We start from the raw sequence: 20,557 nt of genomic DNA, 5'->3' as shown, positions 1-20,557 counted from the left end.
TTAAAAAAATTTTTTTTTGGTAGAGATGGGGTCTTGCTATGTTGCCCAGGCTGGTTTTGAACTCCCAGCCTCAAGCTATCCTCCTGCCTCAGCCTCCCAAAGTGCTGGGATTAGGTGTGAGCCACTGTGCCCAGCCAGTATACCAAGATTTTTTTTTCTTTTTCTTTTCTTTTTTTTTTTTTTGAGACAGAGTTTCGCTCTTGTTGCCCAGGCTGGAGAGCAATGGCACCATCTCAGCTCACTGCAACCTCTGCCTCCTGGGTTCAAGCGATTCTCCTGCCTCAGCCTCCCAAGTAGCTGGGATTACAGGCGCCCGCCACCAAGACCGGCTAATTTTTCTATTTTTAGAAGAGATGGAGTTTCACCACGTTGGCCAGGCTGGTCTTGAACTCCTGACCTCAGGTGATCCACCCACCTCAGCCTCCCAAAGTGCTGGGATTACAGGCATGAGCCACCGCACCCAGCCCACCAAGATTTTTATAGATTAAATTCTATTTCTAAGATCTGCTCCAGAATTAATTCAATAAGACAAAGTAGAAGTAGGTAAGATTAGTCATAAACAGTTGATGCTGGGTAATGATACATGGGAGTTCATCAGACTAGCCTGTCTACTTTTGTTTTATGTTTTAAATTCTCTATAATAATTTTAAAAAGTTACGTTTGTTTTTGTAGTCCTCAAGAGGGGATGCTCACTAAGGTCACAGCGAAGTTGCACTATATGACTCTGACTTATACCCAGAAAGCATCTAGCCAAACCTAGCCTAAGTTATGCTAGATTCTGAAGTCTTGCTACGACAGAAGGAAGGGAAGACCACAGTGGTTGTAGACTTCAGAGAAATAATTCTTTTTTTTTTTTTTTTTTTTTTGAGACGGAGTCTCGCTCTGTCACCCAGGCTAGAGTGTAGTGGCATGATCTCAGCTCACCACAACCTCCACGTCCCGGGTTCAAGTGATTCCCCTGCCTCAGCCTCCTGAGTAGCTGGGATTACAGGCGTGAGCCACCATGCTCGGCTAATTTTTGTGTTTTTAGTAGAGATAGTGTTTCGCCATGTTGGTCAGGCTGGTCTCAAACTCCTGACCTCAAGTGATCCACCTGCCTCGGCCTCCCAAAGTGCTGGGATTACAGGCATGAGCCACCGTGCCTGGCCCGAAATAATTCTTTTTAAGGTCCTTCTACAACACCCCAAATGTAGAACTGAGTTGCTGTATTAAATTTGACATTTAAATCTTGGTTAAAACAACAACAAAAGAAGGGATAAAGAATATTTACTGTGTTTTTTGCTTTATTTATTCAGAGAGTGAAACTGTGTTACAGTGAGCTAAATTTTTAGCTGTACTTAGAATGTGCTCCCTCCTACATTTTACTCTGGAAAAGTGAAGTATCTTATCATTTCTTAGAAACCTGGATGCGAAATTAGTCAATATTAAGATCTTATACACATCCTGAGTGATGCCCAATTTAAGGCTTTGAATAGCTATTCATGTAAGTTGACTTTTCTGTGCATTTGTATCGGGGAGGATCCAGTTCAGGTTGATGTCCTGGGAACCAGTGAGGCTCTCGCTTAAATCCTGAGAGAAGAAAAAAAAGGAAGGAAAGACAAATGAAAACAGTCAACACTAAGGAGTTTTAGTAACTGATCTTGCTCTTATTTCTAGGGAATAGACAGTAAGTCCTGTTAAAATTGAAGAAAAAAACCTGTTTACTCATTCATTTAGTTATTCACCTTTTTTTTTTTTTTTTTGAGACAGAGTCTCACTCTGTCACCCAGGCAGGAGTGCAGTGGTTTGATTTCTGCTCACTGAAACCTCCACCTCTTGGGTTCAAGTGATTCTCCTGCCTCAGCCTCCTGAGTAGCTGGGACTACAGGCAGGCGCCACCACGCCCAGCTAATTTTTGTATTTTTTTTAGTAGAGATGGGGTTTCACCATGCTGGCCAGGCTGGTCTCGAACTCCTGACCTCAAGTGATCTGCCTGCCTCAGCCTCACAAAGTGCTGGGGTTACAGGTGTGAGCTACTGCGCCCAGCCTCACTTATTCACCTATTCAGTTTACTTTTATTTGAGTTCCTTCTATGTGCTAGTCACTGAGTTAGGTTCTGAAAATGTAAGAATTTGAAAAAACAGTCCACGTACTATGTGTTGAAAGTGGCATTTTGTTGTTGTAGCTTGTATCATATGTTGTTTCAAAGTAGTGTCCAAACTGGAAAGAAAAATTAACAGATTAAGAATCTGGAAGTCTACAGCTAACATCAGGAAATAAAGATCAATATGACATGAATTCTCACGGACTGTCATATTTTAGATGGACTGAGGTCTATGGTGTTAGTCTATATCCTTCTAACTTTCATATCTTTTGTATGTTTGTTTGTTTAGGAGCGATTTAAGCGCAAAACTCAGATAAATGACAAGTCTAGATAGGCAAGGACCAGGGGAAAAGCTAGCCTAAGTCAGAAGACATTATAAATTTCTGTAGACTAAGAGATAAAGTCCAAACAGAAGTAGGAGAAAAAGAGGACTGCCCTTCCTTTTGAAACCTTACAGATAATAAAATATTCAACTTGACAGTAAAGTAGCATGGGTGGTTCAGCTGCAGACTGTTCCTCTGCCCCAACCACTTCACTGAAAACTGAGAGATCACTGCACCAGAAGTTATTACTTCCCTGCATTTCAAATGGCCATTGCATTTCTTTTGCCAACAGAAGGAAACAAACAAAAAAGACAAATTAGATTACCTGGGAAGGCAAGGGTTTGGGCTGCACAATATTCCTCAGGTCATATCTTTCCTGGTTCCAGTTGCCCATCAGGGTACGGTTTGAATAGGTATTCTCATTAGTGGTGCATCTCCATCCATACTGGAAAAACTTAGACATATTATTCCAATCTGTCCACACTTCACCATGGCCATCTGCATTAATGAGGCTGCCACAGTGTGGGTTTGTGAGGAAACAGGCAAGGTTCTGTCTCTGGGAATAGACAAGAATAGAAAAGCTTATTGCATAAACCAGAAAAGAGAAAAAGCATCCTTCCCTGCCTTTGTTTTACATAGGCAGGTATAACACAAGCACACTGTACTAATGATCCAGGCTTTGTTATGGTTCTGTTTCTTCCTCTCTAAGTCCTGGAACCCTTTGATCCATTCTTTCAATCAGCAACAGTGGGTGACTGCATGGATTAAATCCACACCCCCACTCCCCAGGCCCCGTGAAGAGACAGGAAAAACTTCAGTATTCCCAATACAATATGGAGAATTAGCTAAATTTTTTAGGTAATTTTGAGATGTAGGTATTTAGGGGCTAAAGGCACTGCTACAATCAAAGAGAACAGAAAGAAGTGAGAGTTGAGTAACTAGATAACACAATAAATGAGTAATAAATGATCATTTCCTTCCTTCTAGCTCAAATGATGCCTTCCCCGAAGTTAGCTTCTCTTTCCTTTTAACTCACATAAAACTTTATCTTATCTTTCCCTGTATTTATAACTTTTTTTACCATACATTAGAGTTCTTTAAGTCTGCATTATATCTCCTATACAGAGCTGTATGCCCCTTAAGGACAGGATCTGTTTTATTCATTATTGTACCCTGTCCTTCTGCCTGTTCTCCCAATCAATCTGGTTTGCATATACCAGATGATCAATGTCTGATTTCATTTTTTTTGGTAAGATAAAAGCTCAATCTTTCTTTTTTTCCCAAAATGTGAGTCTGGCCCCCTGGCTTAGGAACAAGATGATACCTTTCCTGAAGAAGAGTAACTTGATGCTGAGTAGGTTGAGCCGTTTGAAGATTTCTTATGAGAGTGACAGAAATCCTTATTTGGCTGTTCCATGTTCTTTAAAGATGTCAACAAACCTGGCTTTCCCAGTTCTCCAAGCAAAGAAAAAATCACCCAGATTACCATGGGCAAGTGGCCATGATTTGGGAGTCACCACCCACTTGCCTTTCCACAAACAGAAAAAAAGCCAATAATGCAGCATTGAAGGATGACATCCCAGGTAACTACCCTCATACCATCTGCCTTTGTGAAGACAGGTGCATGCACTGATGTTACCAAACAACATTATGACCAGAGTAGCTGGTGCTGCAAAGTCCAATGGGCCTGGTACTCATACTGGATATCTAGGTGCAACTGTCTCTAGGGCTGGAATGACAGACATCAGCATCCACTCAGTTGTCCAAGCCAGAAGCCTGGGTCTTATCTTTGACTCTGACTTGTCTTTAATTTTCATCCAGTCACTAAGTCTTGTTGATTTTTGAATCAGACCGCTACCCTCCATTCCCACTGCCAAATTTCAATTCAAATCACTGTCAGCTTTGTCTCCATTACTGCAGTTGCCTCTTGTCTTATCCTGCCATGCCATCAGCCTTGTTCCTCTCCAAACCTTTCTCCACAGGAAAGCAGAATTTTTGAAAGTGAACGTATAATTGTATCATCTTCTTATTTAAAATCTTTCAGTGGCTTTCCACCGTTTTCAGAGTAAGATTCAGCCTGTTAAAATGGCTTACAACAGAACAGAGAACCAAATACAGCATGTTCTTGTTACCGGAAAGGGTCCTAATCCAGACCCCAAGAGACACAAGAAATAATTCAAGGTGAGTCTATAAAGTGTAAGGAAGTTTATTAAGAGAGTAAAGGAATAAAGAATGGCTACTCCATATGCAGAGCAGCCCCGAGGGCAGCTGGTTGCCCATTTTTATGGTTGTTGATTATATGCTAAACAACGGGTGGATTAATTCATACCTCCCCTTTTTAGACCATATAAGGTAACTTCCTGACTTTGCCATGGCATTTGTAAACTGTCATGGCGCTGGTGGGAGTATAGCAATGAGGATGACCAGAGATCACTCTCATCACCATCTCGGTTTTGGTGGATTTTAGCTGGCTTCTTTACTGCAACCTGTTTTATCAGCAAGGTCTTTATGACCTGTATCTTGTGCTGAGCTATCTCATCCTGTGACTAAGAATGCCTTAACTTACTGGGAATGCAGCCCAGTTCTTAGCCTTATTTACCTAGCCCCTATTCAAGATGGAGTTGCTCTGGTATAAATACCTCTGACATTCTCACTTATAAGTGGGAGCTAAACATTGAGCAAACATGGACCTAAACATGGAAACAAAAGACGCTGCAGGCTACTAACTAGAGTGGGGAGGGCGGGTGGTATGGGTTGAAAAACTATCTATTAGGTACAATATACCCATGTAACAAACCTGCAACCTACTTGGGTGCAATATATCCACGTAACAAACCTGTACCTGTACCCCCACATGTAAAATAAAAGTTGATTTTTTTAAAAGGCTTACAATGCTCCCTATGACCTGGCCCCTGCCTAACTCTTCAGTCTCATCTGTTACTCTCCCTCCAACTGTGTTTCAGCCAAACTCAACTATTCTGTTTCTCCATCAAGCTTTTGCATATATTGTTCCTTCTGCCTCTTCACGCCTCTTGACTCAGTTAAGATGCACTTTTACCCTCTTAGCTTTCAACTCGGGTTTACTTCATCCAAGGACTCTTCGACCCACTTCGCCCCAAAACTTGGTAACGTTCTTCTGTGTGCTCCCATAGCACACACCCTGCCATATCAGAGTTGCCTCTTTTGCTCTGTGCATTCCCCACCAGACTGCAGGCTCATTTAAATCATAGGCCACATCTTGTTCATCCATATATCGTAACCACCCTCACAGTGGCCTGGCACGCAATAGACACTCAATATTCTTTCTTGAATGAATAGAAGATGGGAGATTTAAGCACCTGGAAGAGAAATTTTGAGCAGCAGAGACACTGGGAGGCAGCCATTTCAGACGAGGTGAAAAAAGTTTCAAATCCTTCTGCGTCAGTAGCATGCCAGACACAGTCCAACCTCTCCTTGGCCTCAGCCCCGCCCCGTTTCTTTCACCCAGAACTCGCCTCACCCCCTTGCGCTAGTGAGCGCTTGTGACCTCATGCAGGTGTGATGAAGTCGCTCAAGGCCATGCTTGGGCTAAAGACACTTTGATCTTCCCGAGGGGGTGAAAGGGCGAGGGGACAGGAAAGTGCGCGTCTTGCTTTTGCACTCATAGTTATTACCCCCCGGGGAGTCGGTGCACCCGTTCGTCTAGACAACCAGGCGCCATGGGTGCGTCATCAACTAGTGACGGGTGAAGACAGGGCAGAGAGAGATCCGCGAAGGAAGTGACGTAAAACGAGCGCCACAGAGAACGCGAGCCGGGAGTCCGTGGAGGCCATGGCCCCTCGTCGCCTCCTGTTGGTTGGGGAGGGGAATTTCTCCTTCGCCGCCGCTCTGAGCGAAACCCTGGATCAGAGCACTCATCTTACCGCCACCTGCCTCCAGCGCCCGGCTGAGTTGGCTCGGGATCCAGTGGCCCGGGAGAATCTGCAGGGCCTGCGCGAGCGAGGTAGCGAGCCCGCCCCTCTGCGAAGCCCCGCCCAGCGGCCGGCGCGTCCCAAAGTGGAAAGGGTGGGGGCGTGGGGATGTAACCCACGTGGAGGTTGTTCTTGGTCGTCCTACGGATATTCACATAAAGTCGGCTTTGTGCCCAGACTTGGGCTGGTCTGCACGGTTTAAGTTAGGAAGAGTTTTTCTGTTCCATGTCTTGAGGCATCCTCCTGTCTATATTTTGTGCCCCCAAACTATCTTTGCCAGGTATCGATGTACGTTTCGGTGTGGACTGCACCCAGCTGGCAGATGTCTTTGAACTGCACAACAGAGAATTTGATCAAATTTATTTCAACTTTCCGCATTGTGGACGCAAAGCTGGCGTAGCTAAGAACAGGGAACTGCTTGCCAAATTTTTCCAAAGGTGAGGAAAGGAACGCCCTCACAAGGAAAATGTTTAAGATGTCCATAACATAGTTACTGTACCCAAACATAAGGCACACGTGCAAGCTACTATGATAGGTTTAGAAGAGACTATAAAGCCCCAAAGGAACCCCCAATTTAGTTGGAAAAACAGATATATAAACCCTAAGTGCTAAATGAAAGTACAAATAGTGTACTCTTGGGTGTGTAAAAGAGGATCATTTATTTTTGACAATGCAAAATAATGAGAGCCATATAGTCTAATGGCTAAGAACGTGCACTTAGAAGCCAGACTGCCTGGATTCAAATCCCAGGCCACCACTTAACAGTTGTTATTTATTTATTTTATTTTTATTTTTTGAGTCAGAGTCTCGCCTTGTCGCCCAGGCTGGAGTGCAGTGGTGTGGTGCAATCTCGGCTCACTGCAAGCTCCGCCTCCTGGGTTCACGCCATTCTCCTGCCTCAGCCTCTCAAGTAGCTGGGACTACAGGCACCCGCCACCATGCCCAGCTAATTTTTTGTATTTTTAGTAGAGATGGGGTTTCACCGTGTTAGCCAGGATGGTGTCGATCTCCTGACCTTGTGATCCGCCCGCCTCGGTCTCCCAAAGTGCTGGGATTACAGGCATGAGCCACCACGCCCGGCCAACAGTTGTTATTTTAAGCAAGCTTACTTAATCTTTACATGCTTCCGTTTCCTCAAGTGTAAACTAGGGATATTAATAGTAACTAACTGGGCCAGGCGTGGTGGCTCACGCCTGTAATCCCAGCAGTTTGGGAGGCCGAGGTGAGCAGATCACCTGAGGTCAGGAGTTTGAGACCAGCCTGGCCAAAGTGGCAAAACCCCGCCTCTATTAAAAATACAAAAATTAGCCGGCCATGGTGGCACGCGCCTGTAGTCCCAGCTACTTGGGAGGCTGAGGCAGGAGAGTTGCTTGAACTTGGGAGGTGGAGGTTGCAGTGAGCTGAGATCGTGCCACTGCACTCCAGCCTGGGCGACAGAGCAAGACTCCATCTCGAAAAAAAAAAAAAAAAAGTAACAGCCTCATAAAATTATTGTGAACTGAAAACAGTGCTTTACATGATTATACCACAAGACATGATACTATTGGGGGTGTCCGATGGGGCATAGCTGTCAATAAAGTTTTGACAGAGGCAGTATTTTAAACTAGTATTTGAATTTCAGGAGGGCAGTGAAAAGAACTTTCTAAATGGGAAGAAACAGCCTAAGCAGTGAATCATATATAGGAACTGTGCAGATATTGATCTTTCTGTGACATATGCATGAACGACACAAATGCAAAGCAGACCCTGGTCAGCCAATAGTATCAGTGAGTGGGTTGAACATTTAATTCACGTTTCTATTTACTTCCAGCTACTTTCTTTGCATTTTTTGAGGTCTAATAGATTTTTGCACATAGGTATGATTGGATTTTAATTATTTCACCGGCAAACCATGTGTATGTTGCCAACTCCTCTGGTAATTTCCACTTGTTTATGATAATTAGTTAGTGTTTCTTTTCTCCCTATTAGCTGTGCAGATGTTCTTGCAGAGGAAGGAGAAGTCCACGTGGCATTATGTAGAGGACAAGGTGGAACTCCTGCGGATAAGCCCCAGAGAGAATGGCACAACAGTTGGCAAGTGGTTGCCATGGCAGCCCTGGGGGGGCTCATTTTAAGTGACGTGTATCCATTCAGCTGTAAGGCTGTGCCAGGGTACAAGTGCACTGGATATAGGTAGGTAATAGCATAGGTCTAAGCCTTCTGCGTTTTCATCTCTCTCACTAATGATAACAAAATCTCATAGATAGACTCATAGGCCCTGCCAATTAACTGATTCAGTCTCTAAAAATACTTGCTTATTTTAATAATGACAGACTTCATATTGGTGTCTATTTTGCCAGGAGTCAAGATAAGTCCTTTCATGTAGAAGGTGCTTTGAACCATGTCTTCACCAGGAGCTTACCTTTTGAAGGTTCTCAACCCAGAATCTTCAGGATCAAACTGTGTAACCAGTGGTTTTCCTTTCCAGAACCAGAAGCACTTGTAGGAAAGTTGAACAGGTAACCAGTTATTTTGCTGGAAATCACTTCCATCTCCAGTTGTATCCTGATTGTCTTGATGGCAACCATATATTGAATGGATGGTACATAAATTGTTAGTGATGTTAGTGCTATGTTTATTTGTCAGCCTGGCCTCCTTAAGCATCTCTAGAATTAAAAATGGTCACATTTTCTGATATATTGTAGGAATGGTGGCTGTCAGAGTTCTGAAATACACATCTGTTTCTCCTTATGGTAGATGATTTCTTTGTTTCCTTTCAAGATCAATTTAAAGATAATTCTTTTCTGTCCAGCTATTTGTATTTTTAATTCTAGCTACATTATAATTATTTACTATCTTAAGTTAGAAAAGTTATTTTTGTGTGTGTTTAAACAGGGGTTTCCTGGAAGCACCTTCATGTCATCCTATCAAAACCATAAATGAGAAACTCATTGCTGAATTAGGCAAAGTTTTCCCTCTAAAAAGGCTGAAGTGTTCCTTCCCTTTGCTGCCACAGGAAGGTACCAGTGTTCTTCCTTTCTGGAATTGTGACTTTCTGTCAGCTGCTTTTTGGATTACTCTCCGTGAAGATAACTCAAATTCTGAGTCCCTGACTGGTGGGACATCACAAGATGTGGAAGACTTTCTAGTGTCATTTTCAGAACTTAGCCTTCTCAAGAATCCTGGAAGAGATGGTAAAGAAGAAGCTTGTGAAGGAACCTGTGGCCAGGCCAAGATCTGCCTTAGACCTTCTCTCCTAGTGCATGTTCAGGATGTCATCGAAGTACCAGACTTCCTCTCAGGTTCTCTGCACATCCTCAGTGGACCTGTCTTTCAGAAGTGCCATATTTTGCCTTTCACAATGCCAGCATTTCATGAGACTTTATTTATCGTTGGGTTTAATCAAAGTCTGAAGGATGGCTGTCTTCAATCACTGCTGGATCATCTGAAGGGCATTCTAGATAGCCTGCTGACCCAGACATTGCCGGAGAGCTCTAAGCTGAGCAGTTTAGTCAAATTTGTCCTTCAGTCAAATGGAAAGGATTATATGATTCGTGTGAAGACTCATAATTTTAGCCCAGATTGTACTGAGGATCTAATTATTGGGTCTGTTATCACATCTGCCACTAGTGTTATACATAAAGACCAGTGTTTTGTGTTTGTGTCTATGAACTTGGACTTATTAGCCATGCTTGTCTGGTGTATCTCTGACTGGAGAATGTTGTGGACGTCTGATAACCGTTTCCTGAAAAATTTTGTCCCTGGCAAAACAGAACCCTTTAAAAGTCATTCTCTGTATCCTCCATGTTATGTGCATGATATTAGTTTTTGGATAGATCAGAAGAAAGGATTTGATGAACTAGAGTTTCACACTGTGGCCCGAGCAGTGTCCCAGGACACTATTATATCCATACAGTTTCTTAGCCGTTTTCAGCATCCACAGACTCAACAGGTCAGTCTCTGCTATAGATTGACCTACCAGACCTGTGACAAGGCCCTCACCCAGCAGCAAGTAGCATCAATGCAATCCCAGTTTAGGAAGGAGATTCAACAACGCCTATATGTTATACCTCGGTAGTTTGGTAAATCCTTTTCTGCTGCGTGATCCTTTGTTGCGGGGGATGTGGAGGAAAATTACCAACTTGCAACCAGTAGTCCTTTCTGGATTTTTTTTTTTTTTGTAAAATGTTTTACTTTGTGACCATAGCTACTGTTCGTTGATCTGTTTTTTTCTTTTTTTTTGAGATGGAGTCTCGCTCTGCCGCCCAGGCGGGAGTGCAGTGGCAGTGGCACGATCTCGGCTCACTACAAGCTCCACCTCCCGGGTTCACGCCATTCTCCTGCCTCAGCCTCCCGAGTAGCTGGAACTACAGGCGCCTGCCACCACGCCCGGCTAATTTTTTTTTTTTTTTGTATTTTTAGTAGAGACGAGGTTTCACCATGTTAGCCAGGATGGTCTCGATCTCCTGGCCTCGTGATCTGCCCGCCTTGGCCTCCCAAAGTGCTGGGATTATAGGTGTGAGCCACCGTGCCCGGCCTACTGTTGGTTGATCTTAAAGACACCTTGACTCTATGACTGAAACTTATAGATTATAATGTGATTGGTGACATTTGGAGTTGTGTAATATTTTGGTCCTGAGAAGTGACTAAAACAATAAACGAAACAGCATCTTGTACTTTAGATGCTCTATTGTTGAAAAGGCAGTAGAACTTAGGTGTCTCATTAAATATAAATATGTTTTCCACACTGTCAATTACTCTTCCCTTAACTTTGTTGTATCATTTCATTAAATCACCTTATGAGAGTAGTTTTTGGAGTCAGACTAACATTTATTAGCTTGGTAAGTTGCAAATATTCCACATTAATTTTTTGGTATTATTATTATAATCATCACCATTTTAATTCTGTGGTTGAAAGTCATGGAACGAATAAAGTGTCAGATTTAGGGTTAACATTTGGGTCTGTTTGACTTTAAAGCCCATGTTCTTTCTGCCACTTTGTTACTTCTTCTCTAGTCTTTAACAGTAATCGTTCAACTGTGATTAAACTTTGCCTCTCTAGATTTTGGGGCCTTCTGTTGTAAGTATCTCTAAGGGACACTGAAAAATTAACTTAGCCTAGGATTCTGCAGAATGTGGTACTCTAATGTGAAGTAATGTATGTTCCTGTTAATAGTTAGGCTCCACATTTGGGATTATATTCTGTGAGGGACATGACTGTCTTATTTATTCTTGGAGAAAAGCATTTGGGAGGCAAGAATGGAAGTACAGAGACAAATTAGGAGGTTATTGCAGTGATGCAAACGAGATAATGATGACCTGGACCAAGGTGGTAAAATGTTGGGTTGGATAAATTTGGAAGGACTTCCTGATGAATTAAACGTTTGTGTGTGGGTGAGAGAGGTGTGGGGTTAGAGAAATAAAGGAATTAAGCAAGCCTACTAGGTTTTTGACCTGAACACCTAGAAGATTGGAAGTGTCATTAACTGGGATGGAAACACTGCCATATGAGTAAGTTTGGGGAGTGGGATAAAGAATCAAGGGATCTCTTACAGACACATCTATTACTAAGCTCTCCACATTGACTGTTTTGCTAATTGATGGCAGGTAATGTGATTTATCCCTTTCTTCTATCCTCAATAGTGCTTGGTACATGGATAAGGTAGTGTTTGAAAGCTGGATCTTAAAACAAGGGCAGGAAGGTGAAGGGAGAATTGTTAGGCAAGTAGGGTGTGCATTTCAGGCAGAGGACATCCATAAACAGATATAGATAAGGGAGCATTTGGGGGCACTTTCTAGGCTAGTTAGCTGGAATGTAAAGTGTGCATAGGAAAGTAGTGGGAGAGAAGATTGGAAAAGTAAGTTGGGGCTGAAGTTCATGAAGACCAAATGCTAGAATAAGGAGTTTATACTTTATTTGGTAGGCAATAGGAAAAAATCTGGTGGTTTTTTATTAAGGAAGTGCCACAGAGTAGTTCTTTGGAAAATTAACTGGATAATGTTGCACAGGATGAATTTGAGATGAGCAATCCCTGTGGAGATGCTATTGTGTTAGTCCTAGGTAGACAGGTAGGGAGGGACCTGCATTAGAGTTAAATGAAAAGGAGGAGATGGGTATATGAGATACAGTTAGGCTGGGTGTAGTGGCACATGCCTATAATCCCAGTATTCTGGGAGGCTGAGGCAAGTGGATCACTTGAGGCCAGGAGTTCCAGACCAGCCTGGCCAACATGACGAAACCTAATCTCTACTAAAAATACAAAAATTAGCCAGTGTGGTGGCCAATAGTCCCTGCTACTAGGGAGGCTGAGGCACGACAATCTCTTGAACCTGGGGGGCAGAGGTTGCAGTAAGCTGAGATTGTGCCACTGCACTCCAGCCTGGGTGAGCAAGGAAAACTCTGTCTCAAAAAAAAAAAGGAAAAAAGAGATAGTTAAGCTGGATATTTGAACTTGGTAACTAACGACTGCATGTGAGAATTGAGCAATATGATCAATCTCCATTTTCAATACTTGGGAATTTTTAGTAGGAAATCACAACCTTTTGAGACCTTGTCAAGAGATTAGCCTTCCCTCTATAAACTTGTCCCAGTTACTGGCATGGAGCTCGACAGGGTAGGATATAGCTCTGTGATTAGAGGAGTGGATAGAGTGTCAGGATTAGATGAATGACCCCCAAGATATGGGGGTCACAGGTATGATATCATCAACGTGCCAGTATAAAAATGATTGTAGGAAATGAAGACCTTTCACCCGATCTGGTGGGAAGAGAGAGCATGGGCTTTCCGGTAAGATAGTCCTGGGCTGGAATATAGCTCCACCATTTACTAGCTCCAAGTTTATTTAGTTTCCTGATAAATAAAACAAGGTTGTGTATTAAGTTTAAAAAGGTTAAAATATGTAAAATGCCTACCACAATGCCGTAGTAGCGATGACAGTGATGGACATCTGGTTCAATTTGCCGCACAGAATTTCATCAGTCTACACTCTGCCACTACCGGTTTGTCTCTCTGAAGCAGTTTTTTAGCTACAGGCTGTCTCTGTCACTCTTACCAAAATACAGAGAAGGCAAGGTGTTAAAAATGACATTTTAAGGACCTTTTAGTAGATAGCTGTGCTGTGATATTTAACTGAATACTTCACATCTCACTATGTATATTTCTTTAATCACTTTCTATTTGTTTTTTCATTTAAATAGGGGAGCTGAGAGGTGTTTTTTTGTTTTTTTTTGTTTTTTTTGAGACTGGAGAATGCTGAAAAGTGACGGAAAAGAGGGTTGGAGGGAGGTAGGAATGGCCAGAGTTAGAAGCAGGTGGATGGGACAGCCCTGATGAAGAAACTCCTCAGGTTCTATTTCTTCGCTACTCGGGGATCTGCCCCAATTGGCCCAGTAACGCTGTAATTTAGTATTTTCTGCGCATGTCAAGATCGTTTGTCCCTCGGCGGACGCCGTTTGCCAGCGAAAGCTATGTCTCCGCGCTCACTGACTTCATAGGGTGCCGAATTCTGTGTTTTTCCCCCAAGCTTGCCATGGCTGGCCGAGGGGCTCGGCAGCGCCTGAAGGGCAGCGGGGCCAGCAGTGGGGATACGGCCCCGGCTGCGGACAAGCTGCGGGAGCTGCTGGGCAGCCGAGAGGCGGGCGGCACGGAGCACCGGACCGAGTACGTGTGCGGCGCTGCAGGGGCGTGGCCGGCCGGCGGGGCGGTTCGGGGCTGTCCCCGGGAGGGTTTTAGCTGTGGCGCGCGGGGCTCTGTCCGGCCTGGCCTCCCCGCCGGAGGCTCGAGCTCCCTCTTCAGCTAGGTCCTATTGGTCTTCCTGGGCGGGTCAGCATTCAGTCTTCGCCCACCTTAGATCCCTCCACTGTGCTGTAAAACTGCCTTGGAGTGCGGATCTGTGATGTTCCTGGGCCAGGCCTAGAATGGGCACAGGCTCTGTGGGAGATGTTGACAGGATCAAAGAGTATACCTTTTACGGCTGTTCCTCACAGCTCCTTTTATTCTCCCTCAAGTCCCGAGCCTTTATTGGGCCCATCCTACCAGCCATCACCTCTTCCCAAACCCGGGAGGCTGCAGGTTAGAACTGCGTTAAGGGAACTGTCAACATATGAAATTGGAGTAGGCTATGTACCTTGCACCTAGGCTTCTATCTGAACATAAGGGGGAATGAATAAAGCCATGAAAAGCAATGACCTTGTTAAGAAAAGAAAGAAAAGGAGAATGACAGCTTTGTGGCCTTCAAGTGAGTGATTAGTTGGCTTGGGATAAATGGAGTGTCATAAATGCATTGAGCTAAAGTGTATGAGTTAATTTATGCCTTAAAAGCAGGAAGTGGAAGGAGTGATTGAGTGATTAAAGTCAGTTCTTCAGAAGGCCGAGGCAGAAGGATTACTTGAGCCTAGGAGTTTAAGTCCAGCCTGGGCAACATAGCAAGACCCTATCTCATAAATTTTTTTCTTAAAAATCTGAATTTTTATTCATTTTACTGAGAAAGAACAACTAACCATTCACCTTTTTAGGTGAATAACTTAAGTGCTTTGATGTCCCTTGCCCTTTTTGTCCTTTCTATCTAGATTTATGTCTTCTGATTAGCAGGTCCTTCCTGACATGCTTTCTTTTTTGCTTTTGAACAGGTTATCTGGGAACAAAGCAGGACAAGTCTGGGCACCTGAAGGATCTACTGCTTTCAAGTGTCTGCTTTCAGCAAGGTTATGTGCTGCTCTCCTGAGCAACATCTCTGACTGTGATGAAACATTCAACTACTGGGAGCCAGTAGGTGATTTCTTTAGTTTTCTCTTTTTGTTCTTGATTTTGCAGTATAGGTGTTATTACCAATCGAGAGACAAATAATATACAAGTGTGATTCCTAGTAAAATAACTGTATTTTCTTAAAAAAAAAACAAAAAACAGGCCTATAATCCCAGCACTTTGGGAGGCCGAGGCGGGTGAATTACCTGAGGTCGGGAATTCGAGACCAGTATGACCAACATGGTGAAACCCCGTCTCTACTAAAAATACAAAAATTAGCCGGGCGTGGTGGTGGGTGCCTATAGTCCCAGCTACTTGGGAGGCTGAGGCAGGAGAAACGCTTGATCACGGGAGGCAGAGTTTACAATGAGCCGAGATCACACCATTGCACTCCAGCCTGGGCAACAGAGCGAGACTCCGTCTCAAAAAACGAAAAAGAAAAAACAGAGATGGGGGCTCATTATGTCACCGAGGCTGGTATTTAACTCCTAGGCTCAAGCGATCCTCTCACCTCGCCTTCCAAAGTGTTGGGATTACAGGCGTGAGCCACTGGGCCTGGCCAGTAACATGTTTTCACTTTTGTATTCTAAGCAGATGATTTACCTGCTATTGAAGGCTGTAGGGAATTTAGCTGGTTTACACAAAGGTGTAATTTGTAATTTTCTTTTTTTTTTTAATGAAAATAATACCTGGAGATAGTTTTTAAAGTTAACAACTACTAAAATACCTAAAGGAAAAACCGTAGCGTTCTATTCCACTTCTCGTGTCCAAATCCTACTTTCCAGAGGCAACCACTTTTTTTCACTTTTTAAGTTATGGTTTCTGACGGTTACCAAAATAGTGTTACTAAATAGTATGCTTTTATTGCTATTTATTTATTTACATATTACCTGTTGACTTTTATTATAGAAAATTCAAAGGTAAAATTTTCTGATCACATTTTGAATTAAAAAAATGAAGGAAGAATGTTAAGTGTAGGTTGTTTAAGGAAAATATAAAATTTAGAGGTTTTCTGTTTTGGCTAACGAGTATTGAGAAAAAATAAGTAGAAGGTAAAATTTAAGCTTTCAGTGTTGACCAAACAGCAATCTTGTAAAATTTATAATGTCTTAATATTTTAAATATTGTATCATTTTGATTCCTTTTTTATCCATCAATTGCAGATCACCCAGGCTGGAGTGCAGTGGCATGATCTGGGTTCACTGCAACCTCTAATTCCCGGGCTCAAGTGATTCTCCTGGCTTAGCCTCCCAAGTAGCTGGGACTACAGGCATGCACCACCATACCATGCTTTTTTTTTTTTTTTTTTTGTAGAGATGGGGTTTTGCTATGTTGCCCAGGCTTGTCTTTAACTACTGGGCTCAAGCAGCCTGCCTGCCTTGACCTCCCAAAGTGCTGGGATTATAGGTGTGAGGCACCGTGCCTGGCCTGCCTTTGTCTTTAATATTTCTGCTCAGAAACTTCACTTGCATCACTTAACAGAGATTTTTGGCCAGTATAACCCTGAATCTATCTGTTTTGTATTTTTAGACACACTACCTCATCTATGGGGAAGGGTTTCAGACTTGGGAATATTCCCCAGCATATGCCATTCGTTCCTATGCTTACCTGTTGCTTCATGCCTGGCCAGCTGCATTTCATGCAAGAATTCTACAAACTAATAAGGTAAGGGCAGACCAACCTGGAAGCAATCACAATTGATCAAGAGGTGAGTCTCTGGTATAGTTTTGAGAAAAGGACAAAACAGATTGGAAGTTAAAAGGGAACTTTTTTTGAAGAAGAATCATTTATCCATTCACCATTCAACAAACATTAATGAAACAACTTTTATTTGGCAGACACTGTATTAAGTGCTGTGGCTATAACAATAACCAAGCCCCTGACTTAATGAAACTTGTGGTTTAGTGGAGAAGATGAACATTGAACAAATAATTCTAAATATGGGGGTCTTATGGAGGAAGAGTACAATGTATGATGGAATAGCATATTAGGAGGGTCTAATTTAAGTAGAGTGCTGAGAAATAATTAGGTGTTAACTGGGACCTAACTTGATTAGTTTTCAGAAATTTGACTATGATGCATCTTGGTGTGGATTTCTTTGGGTTTGTCCTGTTTGGAGTTTATTCAGCTTCTTGAATCTTTAGGCTTATTCCTTTTGCCAAATTTGGAAAGGTTTTAGTTTTTATTTTTTTGAATACTTTTTCAGCCCCGTCCTGTTCCCTCTTCTTCTGGAACTTTGATGATGTGAATGTCACATCTTTTGTTATTAGTCCCCCAGGTCTCTGAGAATCTGTTTTCAATTTATTTTCTCTCAATTGTCAGTGGAGGCCTGGTAGGGAACCTGGAGTTCTACCTCCACTTGGCGGTAACAAGGTAGAGACTTCCCACTAATGCTCTTTCCCTGCTGGGTTAGTGGGAAGTAGTATCAAAATAAGCCAGCTAAAACAGAAGGCTTAAATAAGATTGTAGGAGCACAACAGTGCAAAGAAAGCGTGCTGAGCCCATGAATAATCCAGAATCTCATAATGCAATACCTAAAATGTCCAGCTTTCAACTGAAAATGACCTGTCATACCAAGAACCAGGAAGATCTCAAACTGAATGAACTGTTGTTCACATTGAGTAATTTCTGTTCTTCTGTCTTCCACTTCACTGATTCTTTCCTATGTCCCCTCTTCCAATGTTGACCCTGTCCATTGCATTTTTAGTTTGTTCTATGTATTTTTTCAGTTTTAAAATTTCCATTCAGTTTTTCTTTATATCTTCTAATTTCTTTTACTGAGACCTTCTCCTTTTTCATTTGCTTCAAGCATATTCTTATTCACTGAAATATTTTTACAAAGCCTGCTTTAAATTTTGTCAGATAATTCTAACACCTCTGTCATCTTGGTGTTGGAATCTATCGATGGACTGTTTTCATTCAGTTTGAGATTTCTGTAAGACCTGGTAGGATCTATTAAGGTATTAGACTGTTGTTCTTTCCCCCCCAAGTCTGTTATGTAAAGCCACTGACAGGTTTTCAGACAAAAAAGAGGTATGATTGCATTTACATTTTAGAATGATCAGAAAGGTAGCACCTGCAGAAAGTGACAAAATACTGTCCCTCCCTTCCCTATCCAGTATCTCATTTCTGTTTTTTTGTTTGTTTGTTTGTTTGTATTGTTTGTTTTTGAGACGAAGTCTCACTCTGTCGCCCAGCCTGGAGTGCAGTGGTGCAATCTCAGCTCACAGCAACCTCCGTTTCCCGGATTCAAGTGATTCTCCTGCCTCAGCCTCCTGAGTGGCTGGGATTACAAGCTTGAGCCCCCACATCTGGCTGATTTTTTTGTATTTTTAGTAGAGACAGGGTTTCACCATGTTGACCAGTCTGGTCTCAAACTCCTGACCTCAAGTGATCCGCCTGCCTTGGCCTCCAAAGTGCTGGGATTATGGGCATGAGCCACTGCACCTGGCCTCATTTTTGGTTTTTTTTTCTGAACTTGTCAAAGGAAAGATAATAAAGGGTGAAGGGCTCAGTAGAAAACTAACAATGTGCTATGCAGAGGGTTTTTATTTCCATTTGGCTATCTACCATCACTTCAAATTTTACGTGTTCAACATAGAATTCTTCCTCTTCTCTAATCCTGTTACATCACTGATGTGCACAGCAAGTGAAATGGAAAGCAAGATTTCTCTTCTTCTCTTGTTCTTACTTCCGATCTCCTTTTTCCTAGCCATTCAGCAAAGAGGAATTGTAGCTTAGAGAGTCTTAGCCCCAGCATCAGAACGCTGAGTAGAGAAGGATGGTTGTTTCTGAGAGACAGTGTGGTAACAATTGGCACGTCTAGTGATAGCTACCTTCTCAATCTCTTGCTACCCCAAATGAAAGCACCTTTGTATGATCTCTTCATGGACCTGTTTGTGAATTTCTCTGAAGTATACACTCAGGAGTGAGATCACACATGTAGGCCCATTTTTTTGTTTGTTTGTTTTTGAGACGGAGTCTCGCTCTGTCGCTCAGGCTGGAGTGCAGTGGCACAATCTCGGCTCATTGCAACCTCCGACTCCCAGGTTCAAGTAATTCTCTTGCCTCAGCCTCCCGAGTAGCTGCGGTTACAGATGCCCGCCACCGTGCCTGGCTAATTTTTTTGTATTTTTAGTAGAGATGGGGTTTCACCATGTTGGCCAGGCTGGTCTCGAACTCCTGACCTCAGGTGATCCACCTGCCTCGGCCTCCCAAAGTGTTGGAATTACAGACATGAGCCACCGTGCCCGGCCGGTTATGCTATATCTTAAGTAGTGTTTATGTTCTGAGAAATTCATTGCTCTTAACCATATGGTATTCTGTGGTGTAAAGCTATTCAATATAACCCCTATTTTATTATTTTTATTTTTTAAATTGATGTCAATTATAAAATTAATAAAACCACATTACAGAACTTTGGAAGATAGGAGGAAAAATACTCATCTAAATCTACCAGGTTGCTATAGCTACTTTTGCCATTTTATTACATTTCTTTCCAGTCTTTCCATATGCATATAGTGTCCATAGCTGTAACTGATGTATAAATAATATTGTATTGTACATTTTCACTTAATATTTTGTCATAATCACTACCTGATATATTATGGTTGTTGAAGAAGTGCTTGTTGAATGAATGAGCATTATATTGCAAGAATGTTTTCACTGTCTTTGTAACCATAAATTTTAGTAGCTGTATAATTGTCCATGAGCTAGATGTAGCCTAGTTTATTTAATCATTTCCCTATAATTGGATATTTTGTAGTTTTTGAAACAGTTTTTACTAAAACTGCAATTAACATTTTCATGAATGGAGCTCTACCTCCCAACCCCCACCAGCTGGAGTGATAGAAGTAGGTATACTGATACTGAGTCAAGGGATGTGAAAATTCTTGATCCATGTTGCTTTTCAAAAGAATTATACCAATTTACAGTGTTATTGACAATAAATGAGAGTGGTTCATGTTTACGAGTTTTTCTAGCTCACATCTGTGACTTCTGTTTTCTTTTTCTGGGTTTCTTTTAGATTCTTGTGTTTTACTTTTTGCGATGTCTTCTGGCTTTTGTGAGCTGTATTTGTGAACTTTACTTTTACAAGTGAGTATAATAACTTTGCTTCTAAAAGTGCTATGAGGAAACCCATTATTGCATAGATTATCTATGCAATAATGATAGTCTAGGCAGTGATTACAAATAGAAAATACTTGGCCGGGTGCGGTGGCTTACACCTGTAATCCCAGCACTTTGGGAGGCCAAGGCGGGCAGATCACCTGAGGTAGGGAGTTGGAGACCAGCCTGATCAACATGGAGAAACCCCATCTGTACTAAAAATACAAAATTAGCTGGGTGTGGTGGCGCATGCCTGTAATCCCAGCTACTCGGGAGGCTGAGGCAGGAGAATCACTTGAACTTGGGAGGTGGAGGTTGTGGTGAGCTGAGATTGCACCATTGCACTCCAGCCTGGGCAATAAGAGCAAAA

General features: G+C 42.5%; 3 protein-coding genes across 14 annotated transcripts in view; 2 read left to right on the top strand and 1 right to left on the bottom strand.

The window, feature by feature from the left end:
• Positions 1 to 1,265: 1,265 nt before the first annotated feature.
• On the bottom strand, positions 1,266 to 6,161 carry CFAP68 (cilia and flagella associated protein 68). 6 transcript variants are annotated; one of them, XM_054440236.2, is made up of 5 exons: positions 5,215 to 6,125; positions 3,731 to 3,861; positions 2,732 to 2,962; positions 2,133 to 2,199; positions 1,266 to 1,569 (listed from the first exon to the last, which is right to left on the bottom strand). In XM_054440236.2, exons 2-5 carry the CDS (start codon positions 3,821 to 3,823, stop codon positions 1,460 to 1,462), a joined length of 501 nt encoding a protein of 166 aa, XP_054296211.1. In that variant the 5' UTR covers positions 3,824 to 3,861; positions 5,215 to 6,125; the 3' UTR covers positions 1,266 to 1,459. The 6 variants fall into 6 exon arrangements, with proteins under 6 accessions (XP_054296211.1, XP_054296210.1, XP_054296213.1 ...); XM_054440235.2 differs by having other exon boundaries at positions 3,731 to 4,376; positions 5,215 to 5,952; XM_054440238.2 differs by having other exon boundaries at positions 5,745 to 5,952.
• On the top strand, positions 5,987 to 11,288 carry FDXACB1 (ferredoxin-fold anticodon binding domain containing 1). The gene is made up of 5 exons (XM_054440234.2): positions 5,987 to 6,388; positions 6,637 to 6,793; positions 8,325 to 8,528; positions 8,696 to 8,854; positions 9,231 to 11,288. The coding sequence occupies exons 1-5, from the start codon at positions 6,217 to 6,219 to the stop codon at positions 10,411 to 10,413; spliced, it is 1,875 nt and encodes a 624-aa protein (XP_054296209.1). The 5' UTR covers positions 5,987 to 6,216; the 3' UTR covers positions 10,414 to 11,288.
• Positions 11,289 to 13,532: 2,244 nt separating this feature from the next.
• Positions 13,533 to 20,557, top strand: part of ALG9 (ALG9 alpha-1,2-mannosyltransferase) — a 90,827-nt gene continuing 83,802 nt past the window's right edge. For 5 of the 7 annotated variants that reach the window (XM_063671412.1, XM_063671411.1, XM_054440231.2 and 2 more), the window contains exons 1-4: positions 13,533 to 13,995; positions 14,964 to 15,102; positions 16,609 to 16,743; positions 20,105 to 20,175. In XM_063671412.1, the coding sequence (XP_063527482.1) occupies positions 13,754 to 13,995; positions 14,964 to 15,102; positions 16,609 to 16,743; positions 20,105 to 20,175 (587 nt within the window). In that variant the 5' untranslated portion in view covers positions 13,533 to 13,753. Of the gene's footprint in view, positions 13,996 to 14,076; positions 14,407 to 14,431; positions 14,573 to 14,963; positions 15,103 to 16,608; positions 16,744 to 20,104; positions 20,176 to 20,557 lie in introns of those variants that run through there. The other 2 variants (XM_054440233.2, XM_063671414.1) reach the window with 2 other exon arrangements.

The sequence above is a fragment of the Pongo pygmaeus genome, chromosome 9 (assembly GCF_028885625.2).
Source record: "Pongo pygmaeus isolate AG05252 chromosome 9, NHGRI_mPonPyg2-v2.0_pri, whole genome shotgun sequence".
Taxonomy (NCBI): Eukaryota; Metazoa; Chordata; class Mammalia; order Primates; family Hominidae; genus Pongo; species Pongo pygmaeus.
The sequence above is the reverse complement of the archived record's forward strand: the minus strand, read 5'-3'. Positions and strand labels throughout refer to the sequence as shown.

Excerpts from the sequence above, each read along its gene's own strand:
- CFAP68 (XM_054440237.2), bottom strand. The coding sequence starts at position 3,895 with ATGGTAATCTGGGTGATTTTTTCTTTGCTTGGAGAACTGGGAAAGCCA. Across the intron at positions 2,200-2,731 it reads CCAAACCCTTGCCTTCCCAG|TTTGGACACTACTTTGAAAC; the intron begins GTAATCTAATTT and ends TTTTCTTTCCAG. Across the intron at positions 1,570-2,132 it reads AATGCCACTTTCAACACATA|GATTTAAGCGAGAGCCTCAC; the intron begins GTACGTGGACTG and ends TTCTTCTCTCAG.
- FDXACB1 (XM_054440234.2), top strand. The coding sequence starts at position 6,217 with ATGGCCCCTCGTCGCCTCCTGTTGGTTGGGGAGGGGAATTTCTCCTTC. Across the intron at positions 8,529-8,695 it reads TACAAGTGCACTGGATATAG|GAGTCAAGATAAGTCCTTTC; the intron begins GTAGGTAATAGC and ends CTATTTTGCCAG. Across the intron at positions 8,855-9,230 it reads CTTGTAGGAAAGTTGAACAG|GGGTTTCCTGGAAGCACCTT; the intron begins GTAACCAGTTAT and ends GTGTTTAAACAG.